The sequence below is a fragment of the Paroedura picta genome, chromosome 11, assembly GCF_049243985.1.
Source record: "Paroedura picta isolate Pp20150507F chromosome 11, Ppicta_v3.0, whole genome shotgun sequence".
NCBI lineage: Eukaryota > Metazoa > Chordata > Lepidosauria > Squamata > Gekkonidae > Paroedura > Paroedura picta.
The window spans coordinates 48,016,641-48,031,658 of record NC_135379.1 but is presented as its reverse complement, the minus strand read 5'-3'; the positions used below and the strand labels follow the sequence as shown (position 1 = coordinate 48,031,658).

The window sequence follows — 15,018 nt, the reverse complement described above, 5'->3', positions numbered from 1 at the left end:
CATCTGTATTTCGAAATTTGAGGTGGGATTTGGAAAAAAATCCGGTAAAACTAGAGATTGGCCCAAGTGTACCTTTGATACTACTTTAGGGAGAAAAGCAACACCAGGGCTCAAAATCACCTTATCCACAAAAATTTGAAAAAATGGCAGCTTTGAAGAGATGGTTAACTCCCCCAACACTGTGAGCCAACGTATTAGCAACCAAGAAAGCAATTTTAAAAGACAAAAAAGACAAGTCTGTTGTGGCTAATGGTTCAAAAAGGTTTATGTGTTAATTTTGACAGAACATGTGACAAACTCCATTGTGGGACAACAGGTTTAACAGGTGGAAGCATATTCTTCAAACCTTTCGAAATGTAGTAGTTAATGGGTGAGAAAAAACAGGCTTGCCGTCCACCACATCATGGGATGCAGAAATAGAAGCCAAGTGGACCTTGACAGATGAATTAGACAGACCTGGGGAGAAGATAGGGGTGTGGTACATAACCTGAGACCATGTAACAGATCTACTCCATTTGGTGGCATAGGAGCATCGTGTGGAAAGGTCTACGGGTAGCCTCTAAAATTTGTTCCACTTTGGTATCATTTATGTAACTTCTTTCCAAGCTGTGAGGTGGAGGGGTTGGGGATTGGGATGTATGAACTCTCCCCAGGTCAGAAGATTGTCCCGATCTGGAAGGTGAATGAATCTCCCTTGATACAGATGGAAAAGAGTTGGAAACCAAGTCTTCTGCGCCCAAAATGGGGCTATGCAGATGCATTGAGTATGTTCGGTCATTAACTTTGTTACTACCCTGTTTATCAAGCCAGATGGCAGAAATGCATAAAAAAAGGGATCCTGTCCAGCAATGGAGAAAGGCATCCCATAAGGAGCTTGGATCTTTGCCGCCTGAGTCCCAAATCTCCAAGAGTTCCCCCACCTGGATCTGCTTCCCCCCACCCAGTGCTCCGCATCCCCCCAGGCCCTCTGCACAAGTTCAGAGGCGCCTGCCTACCTGCAGCAGCTCCAGAAACTCAACGACACAGTTGCTGTGCCCCTGGCTGGCCAGTAGTACCTCCAAGCAGGCACCCAGCACAGCGTCCACAGCAGCCATGGCTCCCTCTCGCCCACGTGCATGAAAGGAAGGAGGAAGGACACCCGGCTTGCTCCACCTTCCCTTTTCCGCCAGGCTGCCTCCAGTCCTTGTGGGGAAACGCCTGCAGGGGGCTGAGGCTGCCCTATTGAACACCGGGGACTTGCTCACAAGTAGGCACGCCAGCCACCAGGTGGAGCCTGGAGATCCCCTGCAGTCGTTGCTCCTTCCCATGCTCCAAAGAACAGGGAATGGCTGCTTTGGAAGCAGGAGTAGCTCTAGGTCCAATGGTCGCGACCCCTGTGAAAGGGTAGTTGGACCCCCAAAAGAGTTGCGACCCCGAGGTTGAGAACCACTGACTTAATTCACCAAGGGTATCTCGGTGATGTGGACAATTTTTTTTTAAAGTGTTATTATACAGTATGAGCTAATATCATCAATTTTGGGATAAAAAAGAATTCTATATTTTAACTCCATATACCATATTTGCAATTCATCTTTAACTCCATCTAGCCAAACTTTATCTACCCAATTCTGTCCATCTGGGAAGGCCAGTATTGTTCTCATTAATGCTTTTATCATAATAGCTTTACTGTGGATTGATAATGCCCACAATTTTCTGTGATGCCTACAATTTGCAAACACTACTATCTGGTTGACTGAAAATTGTTTACAGGTTATGAGAGTTCCATAGTTTGCTGAGTTGATATATAACCTCCTTCTAGAAAACAGCCTCCTCCTCACAAATACCTGCGAGGCTGGAGATATTTTCTAGTACGGAGACTCAGTGCCAGTTTTTCAGAGTTTAAGACAGCTATTGCATGATCACTTGCACAGATGATAGCAATTCACTTAGCCTTCGTCTGATAAATATGCTACATTCTCCACTTTCCTTTACATGTGTTTTGAACACCACAATGATTATATCCCTTAGATCCTCAAAGGCAACACAAGCACGCAGCATGCAGAATTGTATACTAACCTCCTTATGAGGGTCCTTGTGAGCTTCTAATGTTTTCATGATTGTGAGTTCTGCATAATTTCTAAATCTTGCGGGTTGATGCCTTAAAATTTCTCGTAAGACTTTCAATGCCAGTGCTCTAATTGAATGCTGAAAATTTAAACACATTTGGTTTAGACTTCTGTGTACACCTTCAGGATGCTTCCTTCTGACATGATAGTTCCAGGTTAACACAGCAGAAATCAGTATTTCTTAGAGGTCTCTCAAGGCTTTTCCATTTATTTTTTCTTTGGGTAAAAAAGTAGCTATAACATTTTGGCTGTCAGGAATCAAGATATTTTCTTTCATAGAACTTCTGCAGCAGATATCACCTCCTCTGGCACTAAAACTGGAATAATGCTGCTGGTGGAAAATATGACCCTTCCCTTTCATTCATGCAGCTGTGGTACATGTGAACCTCTACTAAAGCCTATGAATGTTGGTGTTTTGTACCATTGTGAATTGAACATTGCACCCCGCCCCCTGCATCTGTAAAACAAAATAGGCATCCCAATAAAGAGTAGTGTTACCTCTTTATCTCCAAGAGTTTCTAATAACAGAAGCAGAATTGTTTTGAAGTGCTCATCCCAAACACCAAACGATTCTTCCTGGGTCAGCTTCATAAGTTCATAGAGAGCAGCTTTTCGTTCTTCTACTCTCTCGTTATGGTTTGACAATTCTTTCAACAATTCTGCAACCAGATCAGAATGATCCAGGGGAGGTTCTATGCAAAAGAAATAATGTGAATTCATTAAAAACAAAATGAAAAGAAACTGTTGTGTCTTTGTTGCAGTGATATACATCTTTAGTCCTATGAGAAAAACTACTAGGTATCTTCCCTAAAGTCAAATCAGCATTGTGCTGCAATACTAGTACTTTTTTAGTTTTCAGAGATTTAAGATTGGTACAAAGAACAAGGGGGATAAAATGTTCTGATGTGGAACTTGGAGGCTAAAGACATCATGTACCAATGAATGCTCTTACTCCTGAAGTCTTCAGACTCCTGGTTCTGCCAGCACATGGTGCATATTGCCTTTTCTCCAGTTACCCTGTGCGCTCTTAAATCAGGGTTGAGACTGGGAAGATCTTGCTACTGTAGTGCATACCCAGGTAACATTTATAGAATACAGTATTGGAATCTGCCTGGGCTGCTGTCAAAAATGTTTGAAAACTACAATTGGTACAGAATGCTGCAGCAAAAATATGTCTAGTGTGAGTTGCAGGTAATGGTGGACTGGCTTATGGCCACCAGACCCTTTTATTTAAAGTAACAGTGAAAAAGATGCACATTTTAGAGCCTGTAGTGATTTAATAATTCTCTCTTAAGGTAACTTAGTGAAAGAGATGCACATTTAAAAAGATATGTCAAATACTGTGTTGAAGATACACAATAAGATTTTATTGTGCTACTTCAGACCAACACGGCTACTCATTTGAATCTGTGTTGAAGATATTACAACAATCCTAATGCCTTAACACAGGGGTAGTCAAACTGCGGCCCTCCAGATGTCCATGGACTACAATTCCCAGGAGCCCCCTGCCAGCAAATGCCGTAACACATTAGATTTTTAGAATCCTACGTTTTCTTTGGAAAAAGAAATGCTCAGTACATTCCTAGAAAGTATTACTATAGACAAAGGAACAAAGGCAGAAGTAACAGAAGCAGCAAAGGAAAAAATTATAATAATGTGTAATCAATACTAATTCTATAGATGTAACATTTGAAAAGGAATTCATGCTTGCAATCTAAGCAGGCAAGCAAAGGTGCTAAACAGAGCACCTTTTCATGTGAGATGTCTCTTCCCCAAAGTACATGTTTAGACAATAAACACACATCAGTTCTATTGTTTCAACCAGAAATATTTTAATGACAAATTATGGCATGGCTATTGCCTATCTCAAAACCCAGACTGGTTTTATAACATTTTACATTTTTAAAAAGAAGCAAAACATGCTTGATTTTCTTGAAACTGAGATTGATGATGATGCTATCTATTCAGTCGTGCCCGACCCTCGGCGATTCTATAGGAAAGTCTTCGCCATATGTCCCTGTCTCCGACTGCTTCTTTAAGTTGGTCCATGGTCATCCGTGTTGGCTTTGATCGTGTCGAGCCAGCGGATCCTTTGGCGACCATGTTTCCTTTTGTCACTGACCATGCCGAGCATTAATGATTTTTCTAACGAGTTTGATCACATGATGTGTCCAAAGTAAGTGAGCTTTAGCCGTAATATCTGGACTTCTAATGACATAGTTGGTTTGCTCCTCTCTAAAACTATCTTGTTGGTAACTTTGGCTATACATGGTATTCGCAGCATTTGTCTCCAACACTGTAATTTGAAAGCATCCATTTCCCTCCTGTCTTCTTTCTTCAGGGTCCAGCTTTTGCATCCATAGCTTGCTATGGGGAAGACAATGGGTTGACTAGTCAGTGCTTTGTATCAAGCCTGATATCTTTGCTTTTCCATACTTGGATCATGCTTAACATTGCATTCCGGCCCAGTGATATTCGCCGTTTGATTTCACTGAGATTATTTAGAGCCAAATGAACATTTTATTTAGTAGTCACACATCATTGTCTTCCCCATAACAAGCAAAAGGAAACGTGGTCACCAAAGAATCCGCTGGCTCGACACAATCAAAGCTGACATGTGAACTATGAATCAACTAAAAGAAGCAGTTATTGACAGAGACGCATGGTGGAAGCTTTCCTATAGAATCGCCGAGGGTCGGACACGGCTGAATGGATGACATCATCATCAATTTGCAATTTGTTTTAGTGTATAGAGTCAATGCTACTTTCATTAATATTCTATTAGCAAACATAGTCTTTACAGGCATTACCTCTCTCTGGGCACCATTATATCCTTAGGCCCCCAAGACTACAAACAAGCAACTTGTATAGACTCCTAATTGGTAATGTTTGGTGGCAAAATGCTTGGAACTAGCCTATGAGATCTAATTAAGATCAATTTCATTATTTTAGTTAATATTTAGTTCAACCTCTGTCTGCTTTTAAGCCAAAATTTTGGATATCAAGTCTTGGATTTTTATTTAGCATTTCACATCTCAAGAATTCTAAAAGAAGCTGTTTTCCCATCTCAAGGTTTTCTTTCGTATCAATTAAATAGCCTGACAATCTTCATTTTTGCTTGCAAAATTATTTCCATATACCATTTCCCTACTATAGTTTAAAACATGCTGGCCTTACCATCAGGAAACTGGTCTGCATCATCATCAAACATGGCTTCTTTTAAAGCTGATTTGTTAAAAGAACCAATGCTATCTGTGTAATTATATGGATTATAATCACGTGACCGTGGGGAAGAATGAGGAGGCATTGTGTTAAGTAATGAGGTTTTGTTGTCAAGAGCTGTTCGGCCTGTATCAGTGGCTCCACTTCCTGCTCGCAGATCTATTCCAGACCCACTGCAAATCTACACAGGGAAAGAGATACATGTTATGTTAAAATCACAATTTCCATGTCAAGATAATTATATTAATAGTAAAGCAACAGCAAGCACATTTTTAAAAGAATTTTAAAAGAAATAGTGAAAACTACAATGCCTTGCAAGTCACCTGAAGTTCTTTTTTTTTTAAATTACGTGTAAGTTTAACAGTCTAGGATCCAGAAATTAGGTATTTTGAATTGGTGAAGAGTTAGGTTATCCACTCAAATGAAGTAAAAAAGTGACAGTTGTTCTAGTACAGTACATCTATTAGGAAATTAATTTATCACCTCACATTTTCACCTCACATTTTCTAAGACAAATATCTATTTATCATTATTTATTTTTTGAAGTTAAGAGTTAGAAACCTCAGCCTGGGAGCAATGCCAAGGCCTTCCCCTGACTCTATTTCAATCTCTGTTGTCTCCTGGCTTTACTTATTATGGGGTTCCACACTACTTATAGTCAGGACGAGGTCAGGTATGCTTTGGCCAAAGAGCTTCATGTATAGATTGATTCAGATGAAGTGTGGGTGCTGGTAAAGCTGGCATGGACACGGCACAGTGGCCCCAAGTCTCTTTTGTCTTTTTTTCAGACAATCAATTGTATTGTTCAATTTTACCTCAAATGGAAATACTCACTGAATCACCGTCTTCTTTTTTCGAATCCCGTTTCATAGGCTCATTCATATCCTCCTGACTGCGGAAACTGAAGTTCTGAATTGCTTCAGTAACTCCACGAAGAGAACTATAAATATCTTCTGAATTCATATTTTCTGTGTCGTAATCAAATGCACTATGGAACAAACGGGGGGAAGGGAGAAGCTATAATTTATGTCTAACAATATTTCTCTCTCATTGATCTTCCATTGTGTGAGTTCATTACATGAGAACTAATGGGAGAAAAGCATCTTGAGATAAAACTGCTGGTGTATATTTTAAACAGGTAAAGACCCGGCAGCCGTAATATAAGCAGAAGAAAAAACTCAAGCTGTTGATGGCAAAATGATTCATTCCAATGAAAACAATGTTCAAAACAATTTCAAAATGGATTCCTCTGTACAGTCCATTTTTGATACCTTCATCAGTGATATTCTCAATATTGTTAATAACTCAATCTTCTCTAAATGTATTCTTTTGAAATTATAGAAAATAACAATTTTTGGTAATATTTTGCTTTGTATAGTTCAGTCCCCAAATGGTCATACGATATCCAAATTTGTAGGGGTCTACTAATATTAATATCACAGTGAGTAATTACTCTTCAGCAGTGACTCCAAGTAATTCATTTCTCATTAATTCTTCTAGGCAGGGCTGGCAATTGCAATTACTAAAAATAAGCTATAACATGGTCTTTTTACCTTGGTGACAAAGTATTCTGGGATGTATTAGTTGGTGAAGTGAGGGGGCTAGACCAACTTGCTGGTGAACGAGGAACAGGTCTTGTTAAGGGGCTTCCCATGGATCCCTGTAATGGAAAAAAACCCCACTGTAACCAACTTTGAGCATATTTTATGGAGAATGAAGTGAATAAATAATCTAAAAGGCATTGTCTGAGAAAAAGGTATTTTTTTAAAATCAAAAGGTAAATTCAGTAACAAGACTCTGTAATATCCTGAAATACATACATTTATCCTAACCAAGCATGTTTCATATTTATTACATTAACCTGTTAAATATTTTAATATATACATAAAAAAATTGCAAATACCTGGCTACCGTTTCCTGTATTTCGGAGGTGGTTGTGAAGAAGCTTTGTGGCGCCATCTTGGAAAGTTTTTGGTAAAGCACCCAGCAACATTGTAAACTCTGGAGTATTGAGTTCAAAAAGGGAAATCAATACTGACTGTGCCGCCTAGAACCAAAAGATCAAACCATATTAAAAGTACAACTAGGACTGCTTTAAGACTGAAATGAAATTAAATAAAAAAAGCTAAAACAGAAATCTGACTTTTGGCAAGCTCTCACCTTTCTAACATCTGAACTTTTAGGTTCTGTTGTCCAAGTGATAATCCGAGATACTGCTAGACGAGTTTCACTTGAATTTACAAAATCTCCTGGGTCCATCTGTTGTGCAAGAGTCTCTATGTATTTAAGAATTGCAACTTTTACCTATAAAAATAAGGAGAGTCAGAAAAACATACAGAAAATATGGCATTCAGTGGCAAGCAAGCTAGAATGGAAGATAATTCCTTTTACTTAGTAGCAAATTACCAATAGCAATATCCTGAAATGGACTGTTTTCTTTGTATTTGATGCTAACATTGTCTGCAAAAAATAGTGTTTTCTGGTCTCACAAAATCAGTAGACTAGACACAAAAGATTGAGCAGAGTAAACATAATCAGTAGTCTTGTTCCAGGAACCCTTCTGAAATGGGATACAATAGTGGAATAATACTTGAAATAAGAAATGGCTTTAATTTGTTCTCATTCTTCCATTGGCATGAGAGGCAGGCTGACCTCTTCAACTAGTGGAATATTTTTTGGATTTAACTTCGTTTTCTCTTGCAATACTGTAGCAGGAGGTTCAAAACAAACCTTCAAGTAGAAAAGACTCTAATATGGAGGAGGGAACCGTTGGATCTAATCCAGCGTTTTGTTTTATTTTTCGCTCTCTCTGTCACACACACAGACACACACACACTTTTTTGTATTGTTCTTTGCCTCTTGACCAGTATAATGAAATAGTGGTCCTCACCTGAGGGTTTCTTTTCTTAAGTGGGGTATAGTCATCCATGTGGTTAGGTCACGCCTCTGCTCGCACGGGTAGGGCAAATTGTAATGTAAATTTGGACTGCTGCACCTCCTCGAGTGACCACTGGGTGACCTCTCCAACTCCAGTCATGTTCAAGCCCTGCTGTGTCACTTCTGCAGTCCAGTGTTGTCTGTCCATGTGTGTCTCTTGTGTCCGAGACTGCGGTTCCATCGTTTGGGTGGGAAGTGGATGACTTCGCCATACTGGAGAAAAGAAACCCTCAGGTGAGGACCACTGTTTCATTTTCCTTCAGTGAGGCCAAAGTCATCCATGTGGTTAACTGGACCAAAGTTCACTCCAGGGTGGGAAGAGCCGGTCCGGTCCAAGTGTTGAAGTACTCTGCGGTTGAAGGAGGCCTCCACTGAGGTGGCCATGTCGATGCGATAATGCTTAATGAAGGTGGAAAATGACGTTGCTGCTCTACAAATTTCCGTCACTGGTGCTCTGCTGGTGAAGGCGGCTGATGTAGCTGCCGCTCTAGTGAAATGTGCTGGGCACCTCCGAGGGAGGAATTTCCCCTGGACCTTGTAAGCCTTGGCGATACACTGCCTGACCCAGAAGGCCACAGTTGTGGGCGAAACCTTCTTGATGATGTTCTGACACCCATGAGAAATTAATAGTACATCGGAGCAGCGGGATGGCACTGTTCTGCGAAGATAGATTCGAATTGCTCTGCGGATATCCAGCTTGTGTTGCGCCCACTCCTCTGGGGTGCATGGACTGGGACGGTAAGCTGGTAGGAACAGTAGTTGCTTCGCGTGGAATCGAGAACTAACCTTAGGTATGAAGCTGGGATCTGTCTCTAAGATGACCGCACCCTTTGTGAACGAACAGAGCTCCTTCTATGAGGACAGTCCCGCCATTTCAGATACCCATCTGGCAGATGCGATAGCGACGAAGAAGGCCACCTCCATGAAAGGGTTTTTAGCTCAGCTCGCTTGAGGGGCTCAAATGGATGTTTAGTGAGCACCTGAAGTACTATGGGGAGACTCTAGGTGGGAAAACAGTGTTGCACCCGAGGGTTCAATTGCTTGGCACCCCTCGGGAAGAGACTGATGTGTTGATTCTGAGAGAGAGTGGACGCCGTTCAGGCTCTGCGCCTGCATGTGTGCACTGAGTTGCACACTGGCGCCCACATCTCCTGTCTGTGCTTGCTGCGTTGGCCTGGAACGGCCGATTCGGACGCTGTCACACATAACCCTAGTTTGGAGACCAAGACGTATGAGGAAAGATTGGGGAAGTTTGATCTTTTTAGCCTGGAGAGGAGACGACTGAGAGGGGATCTGATGACTATCTTCAAGTATTTAAAAAGCTGCCATACAGAGGATGGAGCAAAGTTGTTCTCTCTTGCCCCTGAGGGATGGACCAGAATCAATGGGATTAAATTAATTCAAAAGAAATTCCATGTAAACATCGAGAAGAAGTTCCAGACAGTTAGAGTGGTTTCTCAGTGGAACAAGCTTCTTCGGGACTTGGTGGGTTCTCCATCTTCGGAAATTTTTAAACAGAAACTAGATAGCCATCTGATGGAGGGCCTGATTCTGAGGAGGCTCAAAGGAGTGGTGGGTTACATTGGATGAGCGATAGGGTTGTGAGTGTCCTGCACAGTGCAGGGGACTGGAATAGATGACATAGTGGGTCCCTTCCCACTCTATGATTTTATGGTTCTATGAAGTGGCCCAGCATGGAATTGCGCCCAGTAGACCATGTCTATTGTTGATATTAACAGGCCGTGGAGAGCTGCCAGATCCATGAGGCCTGAATGCTGCTGCTTGCACAGACAATCCACCAGACTTCCGATCTTGCACTGCTTCTCGTCTGGTAGGAAGACACAGTTCAGGCGGGTGCAGAGACAAGTTCCAAGGTGAATCAAGTACGATGTGGGTTCCAGGTGGCTTTTGTCTTTATCATGAATCCATGTTCCTGGAGGCAGACAGTGTGTGCTTGGTGGCCCAGTTTGCCATCTCCCTTTCCTTGGCCTGTAGAAGCAGGTCGTCTAAGTACGGGTAAATATCTATCCCAGAAAGCCTGAGACATGCCACTAGTGCCACCATGTATTTAGTGAACACCTGCAGGGCTGGAGAGGCCAAATGAAAGAGCCGTGTTTTGGAAATGGCGCTTTCCATGGAAGAAACGCAGATAGCGTCTGGAGTCCCTGTGAATAGGCATGTGCAGGTACGCCTCTTTGAGATCGAGGGAGGTGAGCAGATCCACTGCCTGTAATATTTGTAGTATGTGGCGCAGAGACTCCATACCAAAATGCTACTTCCTTACCCAGAGATTGAGGCCTTTCAGGTTTAGCACTGCTTGCCAATCTTCTGATTTCTTGGGCACGATGAAGAGTACTGAATAGACCCTCTGGAAGTGTTGATAGGGGGGCACTTCCTCCACAGCCCCAATGTGGAGCAGACAGGACCCACTGGTCTAATGTTGAACAACTCCATGCCTCTCGGAAGAAGCGGAGACAGCCTTCCACTGCATAGTCAGGTGGTAGTCTTGCGGGCCTACTGACCCTTATCTTGTCGGGAAGACTGTGAGTTTCTAGGAGGAAAATATGGTCTGAATTTGGAAGCTTGGAATTCACGGAGATGTGATTGGAGCAAAAGGGCTGTCCATTTCGGTACTGTTCTGCGCCTGAAGTGGAGGGCATAGCCCTCTTCTTCTCCTTGGTTTCTACCAGCACCTTGTCCAAGTTAGCTTCACCAAAGAGCATGCTTGGGTTGCATGGTAGAAAGAGTACTCTTTGAGGTGCAAGTCCACCTTCCAATGCTTCAGCCATATATTTCTGCAAATTGTAGTGCCGGATGCCTGTGTGCAGGCACTGAACTGTATTGCGTCTTGAGAAGCATCAGCTGTGAATTCGGCCGCTCTCTTAATCTTGGTAATGGTTTGTCTTGCAGCTGTGGAGTACAGTTCCTCCCCACAGAGGAGGTCATCCACCCAGATAACAATGGCTCAGGAAGAACTGAACAGGGCAGCAGATGCGCGGATGGCCATCTAAGAGGACTCATGCACTTTCTTCAATGTGCTCTCGTTTTCCCTGTCCATAGTCCCAAAGGGCATTCTCGCCATCTTTGGGCAGGACTTCTCCTGAATGTAGTGCTACCACAGGAGCATCGATGAGTAGGAACTTCCATAGCCTCCTCCGTCAGGGTGTAAAACTTCTTGGTCACAGAAGCTAGTGACGTGCCTCTCCCTAGGATGACCCACTCAGCTTTGATGACCTCATTGAATTGGTTAGGGGTCTGAATAAGGTCAGGCTACTTAAAGCCCCTGGCATCCAGATTGGCTGAAGCTGCCGACCTAGGCTTTTCATGAATCTCCATTTTGTAATTTAAAGTGGATATGACTTTGGGCAGGATGCGTGGGAGATATTCTGGAGCAAAGAGTCTGGTAGCGGACTCCCTGGAAACCTGCTCATCTCCAGACAGCTCACTTTCCTCTCATTCAGACAAGAGATCTGAGTAAACGGCTACACAGGTCACCAAGTGGTCACCTGAGGAGGTGCAGCAGTCCAAATTTATAATTTGCCCTACCCAAGCATGCAGAGTCATGACTTAACCCATGGATGACATTTATCTGCTTATTTTATATATGTGTGTGTTTGTGCATATGTATGCATAGTGGAAAAGTGTTCAAAGTTTACCTTGCAGTTGTGAGATGGGATGTATTGCAGTGTTAAACGGGAGTAAGCTCCCTAAACACTCCGTGGCTGAAATTCTAATGAATTCAATAGGAGTTATTCTCATTACTAGGGGCCAAGCCTGTTGCATTCAGGAATACAATGGGCACTAGAATGGGGGGGGGGGGTTGAGTATAAGAACTCTATGAACGGCTAACTCCTCCCTCCAGGACCTGGAAAGGCTGCAGGCAACTGTTATGGAACTCACCAGCAGGGGCAGGGAACTGCAGCCTCCATCCTCAGAAAGAAGTGGAAGGAGGAGCAGGTGGTCAGGGGTGGGGCACGAAAGGTGATTGGCTGGTTGCTGGACAGACAGGCAAGCCACTTGGAGGAGGAGGCACTCAGAGGTGGGACAGGTGCTCTAAGTGTCACTGAGTGACACTTAAGCCATGAGACATGCTCTTCCTCCAAGCCCTTACCAGAAATATATAGTGGAACAGATTGCACTGTACATTTCTAAAAATATCTTTAAACAAAAAAGGCAATATGGTAATGGCTGACTTCTCTTCTGCGTTGTCTTCAACCATTACTACTCTTGACATCATAAACAGAGAGATAAGAATTCACACCCTGAATATGTAAAACTTTCATACCCCTGGGCAACTGGGCAGGGTCAGAACAAAAGAGAAAATGCTTATGCAACACCCAACAGCATTTCACTGGTGCAACCATTACACTGTGCTTAAAATTCAATATTTTGTTGTTGCTTACTGAATATTTAAAAATGTGCAGTTACTTCAGAGAAGATTTTCATACTAGAGTGAGTGAGATATGAGAAATACAACTGGCTATGCCCCTTGCAACTGAAAAACAGGGGACCATATTCTACTTTCACCTTAGTATCTTTACCCGCTCCTGTGGAGGGGATTAAATAAAAGAGTAAGGGCCCTAAGAGCGGGCCCTATCCGGGCCCTGCCTGATTGTCAGTCCGCATCCCAACATTCCTATCAGGTGGCGCACAAAGCGTGCCTTCCGATTCCCACTTGACCCCGCCTTCGGCACAGAGCCGCCTGCGTCGAGCAGCACCCTCCGCGTGGCACCGCTCCCATGCTCCGCGTTCCCATGGCACCGGCTGCTGGAAACCAGCTCGCTGCCCGGAGTTCTTGAGCCCCGCCCTCTTCACAGAGCCGCCTGCATCCAGCGGCGCGACCTGCATGGCGCCGCTTGCTGGCTCCCCATGGCGGCTGCTGGAAACTGGCTCGCTGTCCGGAGGTGTTACCAGGTAGGCAGGGGATGTGCCCCTGGGTCCTTGCCTTGCCCCTTAGCTTCCATTCTCCACTCCAACTGCGGCCGGCGTTCGACGTCTGCGCCAGTGCGCAGCCCTCACCCGGGGAGGAGGCCCACCATGTCCCTCCACCTTCAAAGCCTGTCCTAGCGGCCATTGCATTCCCGGGTGCAATGGGCTTTCTTTCTAGTATGTTTATAAGTCATGGAATCCAGCACTAAAGAAGCAAACATTCACCATGAATTTTCTATTAGTTTCCATATTCAGGGCAAAAGTTCCAGATACTGGATGGGGAAATGACAAGGGTGACTATTGCCTTTGTCCCTCCTTACTAGACTCACATAGGCATCTGGCTGGCCACTGATAGAAATGGAAAAGTGGACTGGATGATCCTATGGTCAAACATTTTCAGGCAACATATATATATAATCTATATATATATATATAATCTACCACTTTATACTGCTAAATGTTCTTGATACCGAGTATTGTCTCTCATAATTAGCACTGCATCTAGTCAGCTGCAACAACATAACTTAAATTTCACCGGAGACATAAATTACTGCATGTTACCATAACTTGCCACCTTTATAATAAAAATCACAGCAGTGCCTGCAAATAATGCATCAGAGCCAATCTGCAGTGTATATGCACCTGTTTTTACATAAACTAGGAAATTATTCCTGTGAGAACCACAGTGTCCTTATACTATGCCATTTTCAAAAAGGTAACCCTGTCCTAGCTCATTCAACATAACTTTGACTTGTTTTCTTTTTATTGCTCCTTTTAAATCCACAGAATTAGGTTCTATTCGCATGGCTAACTCCTCTTTATTCATTGCCCCCCCTGAAATGTAACAATCCATTTATTTTCCTATTTTGGAGTTGGCTTCTGATGAATTCTGTTTTGATCAGAAAGAAATTCAATGAGAGGAGCAGCAGGAAGGGACGGTTTGTAAAATTTAAGAATTTTACTCTGTAGATGCTTGGAGAGAAATGATGTCTTCCCACACCTTTCTATCTCTTTCTTAAACACCACCGTGTGGTGTGTAATATAAAGCATAATATAAAATGGCTTAATTACAAAAGAGTGCATAGAAATGAAGGAGAAATCCTTATTTTCTGGAAAGATGAATCAATGGCTAAACCATAGAAAAAGAAACTCCACTCCCCGTAACAATGCTAATTCTGATGTGTGTGTGTATATACACAAGAGAGAGACAACCAGAGACAGGCACTGACAATTTTGTTTCTCTTTTATGTTAACAACAGACACAGGACACCCCCCCCCCCGGTGCCTGATAGTTAATCCAGAAGTACTAACCTCCTATTTATTCTATTGTCACCTTTAAAACTTTGGCATTCCAAGTCTTGAGGTAAATGTATCAAAGTAATTTCACTGAAACCTCTGAATGCCAGATGCAGATGAAGAGACACATGCAGTGGTATTACCAGCTATCAGAGAATGCCTGACACTCAGCTAACGCATCTCTGTATGCGATCCTTCACTTGAAAGGATTGTTATACACTTTCATGAGATTGAAATCCATAAAATCACTTCACATTCCAGGTCAAAGATTCCCACTACAAAAAGTAGGCAAAACCCAAAGTCTTTAGCATATACTAAGAAATCCTGCTGTACTTCAGACAAGCGAACAAAAGGTGTGCCACCTTGTGAAAAGCTGCTAACAGACTGTGTACATTTAATGCGTGCAGGATAGAGGGGGAAATGCTGGTTTTTTTGTATATGCTTGTTATTTCCCAAGTTTTCATTCTTAATATTTGCAGCATTTATAAGTAAAGCTGCAGTTTCTCCCAAATCAAACTTACAGGGCAGC

The 15,018-nt window shown here is 42.8% G+C and overlaps 1 protein-coding gene across 50 annotated transcripts in view; it reads right to left on the bottom strand.

The window, feature by feature from the left end:
• Positions 1–15,018, bottom strand: part of CLASP2 (cytoplasmic linker associated protein 2) — a 135,388-nt gene that overhangs the window by 5,724 nt on the left and 114,646 nt on the right. For all 50 annotated transcript variants that reach the window (XM_077303100.1, XM_077303102.1, XM_077303110.1 and 47 more), the window contains 7 exons: positions 7,488–7,631; positions 7,231–7,374; positions 6,881–6,987; positions 6,162–6,315; positions 5,283–5,508; positions 2,604–2,797; positions 2,056–2,184 (listed from right to left, as the gene is read on the bottom strand). In XM_077303100.1, the coding sequence (XP_077159215.1) occupies positions 2,056–2,184; positions 2,604–2,797; positions 5,283–5,508; positions 6,162–6,315; positions 6,881–6,987; positions 7,231–7,374; positions 7,488–7,631 (1,098 nt within the window). The remainder of the gene's footprint in view (positions 1–2,055; positions 2,185–2,603; positions 2,798–5,282; positions 5,509–6,161; positions 6,316–6,880; positions 6,988–7,230; positions 7,375–7,487; positions 7,632–15,018) is intronic.